At 41.8% G+C, this 12,186-nt stretch overlaps 5 protein-coding genes and 1 non-coding gene across 11 annotated transcripts; 4 read left to right on the top strand and 2 right to left on the bottom strand.

The window, feature by feature from the left end:
- Positions 1 to 12: 12 nt before the first annotated feature.
- LOC108161914 (zinc finger protein 28-like) lies at positions 13 to 1,528 on the top strand. Of its 2 annotated transcripts, XM_017296327.2 has the most exons (4): positions 13 to 206; positions 276 to 655; positions 719 to 876; positions 1,211 to 1,528. In XM_017296327.2, the coding sequence occupies exons 1-4, from the start codon at positions 108 to 110 to the stop codon at positions 1,219 to 1,221; spliced, it is 648 nt and encodes a 215-aa protein (XP_017151816.1). In that variant the 5' UTR covers positions 13 to 107; the 3' UTR covers positions 1,222 to 1,528. The 2 variants fall into 2 exon arrangements, with proteins under 2 accessions (XP_017151816.1, XP_017151815.1); XM_017296326.2 differs by having other exon boundaries at positions 719 to 1,528.
- LOC108161913 (RNA polymerase I-specific transcription initiation factor RRN3) lies at positions 1,443 to 3,900 on the bottom strand. Its single transcript, XM_017296325.2, has 6 exons — positions 3,433 to 3,900; positions 2,884 to 3,365; positions 2,329 to 2,820; positions 2,096 to 2,265; positions 1,784 to 2,033; positions 1,443 to 1,715 (listed from the first exon to the last, which is right to left on the bottom strand). The coding sequence occupies exons 1-6, from the start codon at positions 3,643 to 3,645 to the stop codon at positions 1,493 to 1,495; spliced, it is 1,830 nt and encodes a 609-aa protein (XP_017151814.1). The 5' UTR covers positions 3,646 to 3,900; the 3' UTR covers positions 1,443 to 1,492.
- A 106-nt stretch (positions 3,901 to 4,006) lies between these two features.
- LOC108161918 (deoxynucleotidyltransferase terminal-interacting protein 2) lies at positions 4,007 to 5,587 on the top strand. The gene is made up of 2 exons (XM_017296333.2): positions 4,007 to 4,727; positions 5,190 to 5,587. Exons 1-2 carry the CDS (start codon positions 4,242 to 4,244, stop codon positions 5,559 to 5,561), a joined length of 858 nt encoding a protein of 285 aa, XP_017151822.1. The 5' UTR covers positions 4,007 to 4,241; the 3' UTR covers positions 5,562 to 5,587.
- Positions 4,830 to 5,130, top strand: LOC117189210. The gene has a single exon (XR_004473266.1). It is a non-coding gene; the product is annotated as a small nucleolar RNA U85 (small nucleolar RNA).
- Positions 5,545 to 6,679, bottom strand: LOC108161917 (iron-sulfur protein NUBPL). Its single transcript, XM_017296331.2, has 2 exons — positions 6,392 to 6,679; positions 5,545 to 6,330 (listed from the first exon to the last, which is right to left on the bottom strand). The coding sequence occupies exons 1-2, from the start codon at positions 6,579 to 6,581 to the stop codon at positions 5,621 to 5,623; spliced, it is 900 nt and encodes a 299-aa protein (XP_017151820.1). The 5' UTR covers positions 6,582 to 6,679; the 3' UTR covers positions 5,545 to 5,620.
- Positions 6,680 to 6,734: 55 nt separating this feature from the next.
- LOC108161912 lies at positions 6,735 to 9,490 on the top strand. 5 transcript variants are annotated; one of them, XM_017296322.2, is made up of 3 exons: positions 7,260 to 7,350; positions 7,410 to 9,201; positions 9,281 to 9,490. In XM_017296322.2, exons 2-3 carry the CDS (start codon positions 7,444 to 7,446, stop codon positions 9,401 to 9,403), a joined length of 1,881 nt encoding a protein of 626 aa, XP_017151811.1. In that variant the 5' UTR covers positions 7,260 to 7,350; positions 7,410 to 7,443; the 3' UTR covers positions 9,404 to 9,490. The 5 variants fall into 5 exon arrangements, with proteins under 5 accessions (XP_033249345.1, XP_017151810.1, XP_017151812.1 ...); XM_017296324.2 differs by lacking the exon at positions 7,260 to 7,350 and having other exon boundaries at positions 7,532 to 7,621; positions 7,675 to 9,201; XM_033393454.1 differs by lacking the exon at positions 9,281 to 9,490 and having other exon boundaries at positions 6,735 to 7,781; positions 9,032 to 9,160.
- The last annotated feature ends 2,696 nt before the right edge of the window (positions 9,491 to 12,186 follow it).

Consider the following 12,186-nt stretch of genomic DNA (forward strand, 5'->3'; position numbering starts at 1 on the left):
GGAAAATTGTTGAAAGGAGTTGGCATCTCTCTTCGATAAACAGCTGCTATCGATTAGATTCATATACGGATCCAGTCGCATCGAGATTTATTTTTCAGGACAAAATAATGAGTTATAGTACGTGTAACACTTGTGGAAAGCAATTCGCAAAACCTACTTTCTTGCGCCGCCATCAAGTTGTGCATACCAAAGATAAATCATACGCAGTGAGTGGGTGCATACAAACATGTCTACTGTGACGATTTTGCTAAGGAGTACGGTCTGGTCTCTTGCAGTGCGAAACCTGTTCACGCTGCTTTTCCCAGCAGAGCTCTTTACAGCGTCACAAACGCATAAAGCATGCAAGACCCGAAGCTAGTCCTGTGCTTGAAGATGCCGATCAAGTCGCCCATCAAGCATTGAGTGCTCTTCTAGACCTGCAGAGTGGAATGGAGTCTTTAGTTAAACCACAAAATTCCCCTTCGCAGTGTGGTAGCATGCAAACCACTATGGAAGAGCATCCACAGTGCAGAATCGTAGCGGTTTTGGATAGATTGGATCCTTCTGGGCAATTAAAAACCTTAACCGTTCAAAGAATACAGCGGTGTCCGAATAAATGCTTTTATGTCTGCGAGTTTTGCGCCAAGGAGTTTTTCAAGTCTTACGACCTAATCAGGTAAGAACTTGTCGAGAATTTAATAAGTGCGGTGGAACTATAACGGTAACTATCAATTCTCAGACATCGACGCTCGCACACCAAGGAAAGGCCGTATCCATGTGTCACTTGCCTTCGGCGATTCTCCACGCGAACCAAGTTGAATGAGCATCAAAAGCGGATGCATAGAACATCGAGTAATTGCCAACTGAACGAAAAGAAGCAGCGAAAAATTGAAAGAGGTCAGAAACTCGCAGAACTTCAACAGTTATTGCCGTGCCCACAGCAGAGTATTACTTCAGGCAAAAGCTACAAATGCGTTTACTGCAGTAGGATATATAAGCGAAAGTTCAACTGTCGGCGTCATATGTTGACGCATTTAAGCCGTTTTTTAAACGAGAAGCAAGTGAACCCACACTGTAGAAAAAATAGCTCACCGATTAGATGCCTCGAGTGTGGCAAACCCTTTAAAAATACAAACGATTTATCCAGACATTTACTAACACACACTAATACAAAATCGCACGTATGCCACCTCTGCCATAAAGCATTTAACCTTAAATCAACGCTTTCTAGGCATTTGGTAACCCATCTCAAATCTTCTCAACGACCTTCGGTTAATTGCCAAGTTTGTGGCAAGTTGTACGGCTCTAAGTCGGCTCTACAGATTCACCTGCGTCTACACACCGGCGAGCGCCCCTTCAAGTGCAAGATTTGTCAGCAAACTTTTCGAACTTCGGGACACAGGATCGAACATATGCGGGCTGAGCGTCATCGCACATTACCTCCCTCATCACTCATATAAAAATAACAGATGCGAAGGTATATTTTAATTTTATCAATACTATGTATAACATATTATGAATTAAAGCCTGGCGAAGTTCCGAAATGAAAGTGCTTGTCGAACTCCTGGCTCTTGGAAAGTTCATTCATCCTCTGACGTTTGTCTGCCAGTATAAAGTCGTCTTCCTCAACCATTTCAGAGTCGCCGCGTTTGCGCCGAAAAGTTTCTGTCGCAGCACTCTCTTCCATCTCATGCGCCTTATAGACTAGATAGTTGGGCTCAATATATTTGTTAGATCTGGAAGAGTCGATTTACATAAGTTGAAAGGAAGGGAATGGAAAAGGAGCGAATTAATTTATACTCACAATTTCAGCAAGTAGGGGTCAAAGGGAAAAAATGTTTCGAGCGTCTCCTCAGGCATCGCCTTGTCATGGCCATAGACGGTGGCCAACTTTCGTCGAGCGTTACGCTCTAAAACTGTATGGCAATAGGCCAGTTGATGGGTCCGCGTCACACCAGCAAATGCAGTAGCCACTGCTGGTAGACAATATCGCAAGGGATTTAGGTGGGACATGGCGATGCGGGAGAGGGGAAGCAATTGAAGGAAGTGCAAATCTATAAACGACCAAACAAACAAAAATGAAGTCAAGTACAAATTAGAATTTCTAAGGCCTTACCCTTTGTCAAGTCTTTTGCCCGAAAGGCAATCAAATAGAAAATCGACTGACAGACGGAGAAGAAAACCATGTTGGCCTTTAACGAGCCATTTTGACTGCTGTACTGGTCCGAGTCGCCTATGTAGCTATTCGCCCAGTTGCTCAGTTCGTTGAGATACAATTTAATTGTGCTAGAACAGAGAGATCAGAATATTCATCTATGAACTTGGAACTCACTTTTATAGATTCTTTACCTAAGTGGGACAAATTTAGCACGAGCTAAGTAGCTAGCTATGTAGCCGACAGCAGCGTGGCGAATAATAGCCGATACGTTAGGATTCTGCACTTTCAGCCAGAGCGAGCTTAGAAAAGCCTCCGAATATGCCGAGCGAATGCTGCACACATGGAAGATGACAAATTGCACATGATGGGTATTATGACTGGGCAGCAAGACCTCGTCGAAGATATACAGCAGCGTCTTGAAGAAGCGATTTGCAGCCCACCGTTTACCCTCGCTACAGTCGGGCAGAATTCTAGTTTTACTGTCCACAAACGTGTAAAGCATAGACAGACATGTGTCTAGCGTGCGTCCGATGGGATGAACAACCGAATCTTCCGGCTGCTTGACCACAGTGTCACTGGTTATATCATCTATTGTAAAGACGCCGCCTTCGTCCATTTTGTCTTCCTCCTCGTCTGTTTCGACGATCTCATCTCTTGGAGCGTTTACATCCAATATTAGAAGTCTATAGTATCAAATAAGGGCAATAACCAATAAATCAAACCAATTCGCACCATAAGATACTTACTTTTGCAAAACCAGCTGCAAAACGAGCTCCTCAAACATCGGTTTGTACTCCATTAACCATAGCACATTGTATAGGTAGCCAGCTGTGACATGTGCTGGTTTCTTGAAGTATGGAAATTTAGCGGATATAACATCTATAACAACATCGAACGCCATCGGAACAGCGGTCAAAATGCGGTCGAGGATGTCATGAACTGTTTTCAGCTCAGTGCGCGTTCCTTCCGCAGGACATCCATTGACCCAGTCGGCGGCTTGCAGATCCCCGGGTATCCAATGGACAATACATTTTGATAATCCTATGGGAATATATGTATTATGGGCCACCATAATGTCAATGCTGAATTCCGTGTAAGCTTCAACAACTTCGGGACAGCGCTTTCGCCAGTTAAAGGAAAGCAGAGCCTCAACAACGTCAGCAAAATCTGGAGTCAAGCTGTGCACAATTTTGCGTCCATCCTTCATGATCTGTAAGACTTCGTCGTCCTGTTGGACGATGGGTTTGTTAATTTAAGTATACAAAATCACCTGTAATTGCAAGGTTTAGACTTACGTCAAGATCCGCTTCTAAAAGATAGTAAGAAAATTCTTTGACAAGGTGAAAATTTCCACCTTGTGCCGCACGCACCGATTCCAAAAGACCCTTCTCCTTGGGAGTGGCGAATCTGACTTTGTTGATTGCCGCAGCTTTAGCTCGCTCCCGGTCGGCACTAGAAAACGACTTTAAAATGGAAGTCACTCCCGTTTTGCTTGTGTAGGCAGACATTTTAATAACTATTTAATTTCCCAATAATGCGCAATTTTATGTGGCCCGAAGCAGTCTGGCAATGTACAATGTGCGACGATCTACCGATCTACGCTTCACGAGTTAAGCAGCTCCTTACACACTTTCTTGGAGTTTTACTATACAATATTCTCATTATAATTGTAATTTCCACTCAATAATATTAGTATGGTTTTTGCTGAAACGGATTTTGTTTTGGTTTGCGTTGAAACACGTTGTATTTAAGAGTGACCAAAGTTAATGCAGAAAGTGCAAGGTAGTGTGGCCAGAAGTGGGGCCACGGAATTATAATTGTCTTGTGGTTTTCATTCAATGTACCTCAGCTAAATTCGTTCCCATAATGCATTGGAAACTAGCAGTCTGAGTCTGAGATAATTTTAAAGCTATTATATTCTGCCCTGTTATTGTAATATACCTTAAATTACCACAATATGCCAGAACTATGCCATTTTATACCAAAATACCATAGCTGATGTTCACATTTGGTATTTATTCAATGTTCAGTAAAAAAAAACAGATGCACGCCATGTGTTTTGCGCCTTTTTTAATTAAGTGAAAAAAAAGAGAAACGAAAATAAATGGACTCCATATTTTTAGTGGACAAAACTGGCGACCAGGAGTTGCAGAGCAAGCAAGGACCAAATGTTTTTTATACAAAAGATAAAGACAGGTTCTTGCTATCAGATGGCGAATCTGGGAGCAGTGATGACGAGCAGCCAAGAGGCGAAACGGAACTCTTTGGGCTTAAGTTGAGCAGCAAAGATATTAGCAATGTTGTGCATTCTTCGTTAGCTGGGACAAAGCCAGCCCCATCAAAAGTGGCCATGCACCTGGACGCGATAACACGGAAAGTAGAAGCGGCGGTGGATAATTCAAGCAAACACAAAAAATACCCGCTGAAGCGGGGGACACAGTTGGATTGTAGCTGTGAACCGGACGTGAGCATTCGGATGGAAAATGTGGAAAAGGACATGATAAGGTCGAGACGAGCTTTGGATCCAGGTCTGGAGCAGCGCAATGCTCTGCCTACCCTCGGCAAGAGAAAACAAGCTATAATGAACAGAGTAAGTGGTTCGAAGAAGGTGAATAATATTTATGCACATACAAATGATGAAATTTTCGACATCGGAAGTTACGCGTATAGGCGTAGCAAGTGCTCGGCTCACGCTGCTTGAGGCAACTGCTGTGACAAGACTCAAAATCGCAGACTTTAGCTATTCCAGTTTCATCCGTTGTAATCTTAGCTGCTACGTTGGAGCATGTTGTAGAGGCTGTAAGGCCAACGGGACATCAACAGCCATAGAGCTAGACTGCTGTCTGTCGTCAAGTTCAAGGCAGATAGTTTAGAGCTGGGCTAATATTCTTTCCATATAATGAAACGCTAAAAAGTTATTGTCGACCCACACAGCAGTTGCTAAGGCTTGAGCCAGAAGCCACATTGACGACGTCTTTAGTAATCTGATAGACCAGTAGTTCAAATATGAAGTACGTATAGTATATCATATACTAAAAAACTAATTTTTTAGGCGGAACGTGCAAAAACTAAAGGCAGCGGATGGTTCGATCTGCCAGCTACAGAAGTCACCGAAGAAATGCGAAACGAACTAAAAATCATTCAGATGCGATCGGTCCTAAATCCCAAGCAGTTCTACAAGAAGAACGACTTAAAAGTTCTACCCAAATACTTCCAGATAGGTACCGTTCAACATTCGGCATTAGATCACTACAAAGAAAAGAACACTAGGAAGGCCAAGAAGTCACTTGTTGATCAACTTCTGGAGGACGAGGCCTTCCAGAAGTTCAATAAGCGGAAGTACAATGAGGTAATCCAACGCACAGACAAATACGCACATCGAAAGACCATGAAAAAAATGAAGAAACTAAAGAAAAATAAATAAATCTATTGCACAACTTTGTCTTTCAATGATTTTGTAACATGTTTATCATATAATTGCCATTAGGGTCTAGAATCTTGCCCTGAAGCGGTCTTTCGTTCCTCCATAACTTGTAAAATGTGTCCAGCCAGTTGAGTAAAGAGTGTGGAATAGTCGGTATCTGGGTATTTTATAACTACAGGCACTCCTTCCTCGCCGCACTCGGCTATGTGAGAGTTAAGTGGTAAGGATATAAGCCTGTCAGGAAGCGACTTCGAGGAGGAAGCATCTTTAAAAAATTCTATGCGCTGCTTGCAGTTGTCGCAAATGGAGAACCTCATGTTCTCAACCAGACCAAAGATGGGAACTTTTAACTTTTCAAACATCTTCGCACCTCTCAGAGTAACCTCCACAGCGGCGGCGTGCGGAGTGGACACCAGAATAACACCTGTGATGGGTGTATGCTGGGTTAGGGAGAGATGAACATCTCCCGTGCCTGGAGGAGTGTCTATGACCAAAACATCCAACGGACCCCATTCGGCTCCTTTGAGTAGTCGCTGCACGGCTGACATCACTAGTGGACCGCGCCAAATGATGGCTTCATCGGGTGGCATAAGCATGCCCATTGACAAGCACTTTACGTTGTAATTTTGAGGCGGAATCATCAGGTTCCGGCTATTCAATAGCGGCTCACTGTGCACGTTCATTAAAAGAGGAATGCTCGGACCAAAAATGTCTCCATCCAACAGACCCACACGCTTTCCCAACTTCGCCAGACTGCAGGCAAAGTTAGCTGCAATAAACCAAGTTGATTAGGACATTACGATCTCTCAAATGCAATGTTACGCTCATACCTGCAACGGTACTTTTTCCCACTCCCCCCTTTCCAGACGCTACGACTATAATATCCTCGACCCCAATCAGTTTCTCCCTTTTGGGCAGACCGCGCGCCATCATTGCCGCCTGGTGGTCGGTCAGGTTTGCGGCAAAGCGTCGCTGATAGGCGCGCATTAGTGGACGCAACGCCAACCAATTGCTATTCATGGTTATATTAAGATTTATATTATTAACAAAATAAAATATTATTTATTATTGAGTGAGTTATCGGAATGCCATTTCTGTGCGATTGTCCGATTTTTATTGGCTACCAGGGGCTATGAATTTCTCAACAAATATCGCATGTCGATATATCAAATTTAAAACTCCTCTTAAATACACAAAATTATATTATACATTAGAACAATATAGGATTCTGCATATACGCCAAAACGCTGTGATGTCTAGTCCTATTATATGCGCGAAAGTTTGGTGTATTTCCACTTGTCCTCACAACTTTACCGCAAAAATTACACGTTACGGAGTTTTGGTAAATTTGATTATAAAATTTGATTTATCTTGATCATGTTAAATTCGGAAAGCTGCTCCGGAAGGGATGCATGGTGATATAGTCGTCGACCAAAATATCGCACCGAAAATATGGTATCAAAAATAAAAAGATATCACCCATATCGATATATCAATATAATAACAACAATCATAGAGAGTTACAGTGCACGCAGTATATAGAATAGCTGCGACCAAATCCAAATTAAATTAAGACTGCCAGATGGACTCCACAAGTAGCCATGACCAGAATAAAGTTACCTTGGGCCAAAGCGACGACGAGCAGTGGTCAATTGAAGATGACACTCTTTTCCGGGCTTGTGGATTGATCAGCGTCAGTGCGGCGCCTTCCTGCAAGTCTGTGTTTATTACATGGAACGAATTGTATTTGCTAAATTTTCGTTTCAAGAAACCAAAAGGATCGAACAAGGTGAAAATGACTAGAGTACGAATTCCACTGCCAACGAATAAAGGAAACCATCTCCGCAGCATACACACCCTGAAATATAATACAATATTGCTAATGTCGGACGGCCAGATATATTGCTTTGGGTCGATCAAAGCCTTCCACTCTGTTAGCTGGCTGACTGGAGTGAGATGCTTCGCCCCAACAGATCAGGGCTTTAGCGTGATTCGCGAGAGAGAGCAGCGCCTGTTGCTGGAGACCTACCTGGATCTTCCTGGCTTGGTGACGGGTGAAAGTACTCTGCAGCACACCTTCGATATAACCTATGATGAACAGAATATATTCCAGTGCGACTGGAAAAACGACTTATACACCTTGACTACACTGAAAGTCTCTGATGAGGCGGAACATTTCATGCAGCGCTTGTTTGGAGCCAACAACGTGGTCAAGCAGCAGTATGTACATATTTTCAGCATAGCTGGACATGTATTTGCCTTGGCTTCCGATACACAGGCTGAGGCAGGCTACCACATTGAACTACTTTGTGTCTATGCTGCCTCCATTCACTTTATACGCATTCTGCCTCGCCAGAATCTCTGTTTGGTCATTCTGAGCAGCGGCAGCATGGACATATGGTACGTGTCAAAACTATTGGGCATTAAGCAGCGCCAGATGCATCACACAGGCTCGGAATGGCTGGACTATGACCTTGATGCCACCAGTGATAACGGAGACTTATATTACACCAATGGAGAGCAGTTAGTGCGGCTGAGAGTTAAATATAACGCCCAGCTAGACGAGTGTCTTGTTCAGAGCGCGGCCAAGTCTGTGCCCGGCATACAGGCCTGCACTTGGGAAAACCACAGCGAGCAATTGGTATGTCTCAGTGAGAACAACATGTTCTACCGCATTGATTTTTGTGGAGGCGATGTGGAAGCGCCCAAGAAGACTACATCCTTGATGAGTGATTTTACGCCAGCAGCAATACAGCGACTGCGACAAAATACCCATGAGTTGGAGAAATATGAAAGGCAGCCAGTCCTTTTGCAGTTGGCCATACAGAAGGAGTATCAAAAACAGCAACTGGTAGCGGTGGGCAGAAATAGGAAATGGATTCTTGGAGGCTGCAAGGCTTCATTAGAATTTCATCGGCAGATACCTCTTTGTCCAGACGCTGTTATGCTCGTGCAAGCAGCTCAGGAGTTGGGTATTCATAGTTCTTGCGTTTATGCCATTTTCAAATTAAGTCTTGGCAGCTGTGAACAGCTAATGCATAGCACCCACTGGCAGCTATTGGTGTATTATGACCATCAGGCCCATGTTCATGTATTGCCAGCAGATCTTCTTTTAAATAGAAGGTGTAATTTAATAGTTTCTTTGAGAAAGCTAAGAAACGAACGTCTGCCTGATTTTACACTGCAGTTGCTTGCTTTTATTGAATTGCATGGTCAATTGAGTGCTGTGCTTCTACCCATTTTTGTTGAAGAAAATCCGTCCACATACAGCGCCCTTTTTGGCGGAAGTGTGATTGTGTCGGACATAAACGTACGGTCCGATAATCAACTACCGATATTCAATAAAAAGAAAGGTCCAACGATTTGTCAAAAGATTCGAGTACCTAATGATTTCACTCTGAAGCAAACGGCAAATCTGTTCAATGCGGCTGGTAATTTTAAGAAATCTCTCTTAGAACTATATTTTATAGATATCAAGCTTTGCCTACAGAGGAATACAGAGGATAGGGACGAAATTAATGTACCTCTAACACTTCAATGTGACGATCCCTCTGCCATTTACTATTTCAAGCGCCATCTACTTTTAAATATGGATCAATTGGATACTGAGAGAGATTCTACAATATTAAATCAAGTTATGGTAATTTGTATACTTTAATTTGAATATATTTCTTATATTCACTTTAATACACCTCGGCTAATATTTAAACATTCAACAGAAATTTCAATGTGAAACTGAACGTTTATATGGTACGCAAGGCGGAGATGGGTCGGACTGTGGAACTAATATTCGATTGCGATTGGAATCGCAATATACTGCCATTAGAAATACAATTTTTTAACCATTTGAAAAGAGCATGTTTAATAAAAAAAATAATTATAATATAAATCAAATATATATATACACTGCCCGACACACTAAAAATGTACATTTAAGGAACAAATATTTCCAGCACAATCCAAAGAAACGGTGAATTTAAATTTTCATCAAATGTTTTCAAGTGTCGGGGAGTGTATATGCGAATATTATGGCATATTTTTTAATATTATTCTTTTATGGCAATATTTAAAATTGACAAAGAAAAATAAGCCCGATAAGGTTGCAACACTCTCCGCCCTCAGAATGAGGGAAGCCAAACTATGGAAAGCATCCGCGTTTGGTCACTCGGGAATCCTGACAAGACTACCGTAATTACCAGAGAGGACAGATTACTGTACCCCTAGGGGCCACCTCTCGTCGCCTTTCCAGGTATCAATCCTCCCACCTAGGGAGGACTGGGAGATGGGCGAACCGGGACCAGCAAACGCGGTCCACTTTTACACTGATGGCTCAAAGTTAGACGGCGGCGTGGGTGGCGGAGTCTACTAACGAGCTACTAACATCATTCATTGCTTCAGGCTTCCGGATCACTGTAGTGCGCTCCAAGCGGAGGTTGAGCCAATCAAAGAGGCCATCTGTATCGCCTCCAAACTATCCCTAGATACTCACGTGGTGAGCATTTTCTCGGACAGCCAAGCAGCTATCAAAGCGCTAGGCTCACTATCGTCAAATTCAACGACAGTCTCTGCAAGAGATCGCAGAGCAGCTAGATATCTTTCTTACGTGGGTCCCCGGACATAGGGACATATTGGGGAATGATGGCACCGACGAGCTGGCCAGGCATGTCACTACAATTCCTCTCTTATCAGAGAGGGAGCAGGTAGCGGTGCCTTTGGCTACGTGTAGGCTTCTTACGCACGGAATATTCGAGCAAAAGGCAAAGGGCAAACCATCTCCTGTAAAGTCTCGAGATCGATATGGCCTCATCGATCCAAAAAGCGCTCATCGGACACATTTCGGACCTTTCCAAAATCAAACCTGGGACCTTGTGTAAATTCATCCAAGCCTCCGGATGGGACTGCCCTTAATTTGCAACAGCTTGTTCCCCACGGTTTTTAGGCATTGAGAAGGGGCACACGTCCATGCGGCATCACAACGGACCTTTTTACAGGTCCAAGTGAGCTTGGGGGGGTTTTATCGCTCCCCCAGGCTACCGCCTAAACCTAACCTAGCCTAAGTAAAGAGATGGATCTTCAAGAAGAATTTGCAAATAGTATTATGCTTCGCGATTACCTTTTGAAATATAAGCGGGGTTACTGGCAGCGACTAAATATACCTTGTCTCACATGCAAAAGGCTTGAAACATTTATATTCCCAAATCTATTTCTGTGTTTGTTTTGATTAAGTTCACTTCCGAGAAATTCTTATAAGCAATACTTCTGCAAATTTTGCAATTTTTTTATATTTTAATTAATTTTTGAAATCTTTTATTTGTCCCAATGTATACCAGAAATGGCCAGGACTTTTGTGTTTTTAATAAACTAAAAAGAACCTCATAATTTTTTAAGAGGACAAATTCATGATCGATTTACTGCGGATCTTTAATAAGTTGAGGAAATTTTTTATACAGGTCATGCACATCTGATAATTTACCATAGACTATGTCTTCTGGGTTTAAGAATGAAAGAAGTTTAAAAACCTTCTCATTAAAGGGCAACCTTTTCTTTAATTGTATACTCAACTCTACGAAATGCTTGGATCTATTTAATTTAAGTCAGTACTCCCTATATATAAGTATTTCAAATAACAGCTTTGCTAGACTGAAAAATTATATTAAATCTAGAAAGTACAAATATAATCATCACATTTTAAGCCTTGCAATGAGCATCGACTGCATTTGTACTTCTTCAGAGCCATGTTTTTGTATAGGGTTTAGACTCCTGGATTTATTGGAAGTGCTGAGAAACAAAAATTAATAAGTTTATAATTTGCATTACGGTCTAAACAATATTTTGCGATTGCAGATCGTATCTGTTCTGCTGACTGATTAAAATCACCAGAACTGTTGCTGCTATCGGGCTGTTCGCATATTTTGCTGTTGAACCATCCATTAAAAAGAAAAAAAATTAATAAATCTTCCGCGGAAATTTAATGTACTTGTCATTGGCAATATACGAATGTAATAATCTGATATATTTACGTACATATGTATGTATGTACATAAGATGATTCATAATTTAATTAGAAAATTGTTGGGTATTGTCCATGAGAGTATTCATGGTGCGACACGCATCTATGTACTTTTTTGCTTTGCACATTCCCATCGGAAAGCGCGCTATTGACAATTGATTTGAAATATATGTAAAACCAATTTCATTATTTAGATACATCATTATTTTAGTTATAATAAACAAAGAAGTCGATAACCGACGGCGTTTACATAATTTGTATAATTTATAATCAACCTGTGTAAAACAAGGAAATAAATGTGTAATTATATTATTGTAATATTTTATATTTTGTAATACAAATCAAACAAATAACAGCTTTTATTTTATTTTCCGCGCCCTAGTGTACCATACCCCGACCCCCTGCCCATTCTTCATTTATTTTGTGGCGGTAGGTCAGCTCATCAAAAGATCCAAAACAAGACCCAAACTTTAATTTCAGTTCTAGCGGCCAGCAATACGAGAACATACACACGCAAAGTACGTGAGAATCGTGTGCACACATTCAAATATGCTGGAGGCACAACAGAAAACAGAAAACGAATGAAAACGAAAAAAGCATACAAACGCATATTTT

Source organism: Drosophila miranda, chromosome 4, assembly GCF_003369915.1.
Source record: "Drosophila miranda strain MSH22 chromosome 4, D.miranda_PacBio2.1, whole genome shotgun sequence".
NCBI classification, from domain to species: domain Eukaryota; kingdom Metazoa; phylum Arthropoda; class Insecta; order Diptera; family Drosophilidae; genus Drosophila; species Drosophila miranda.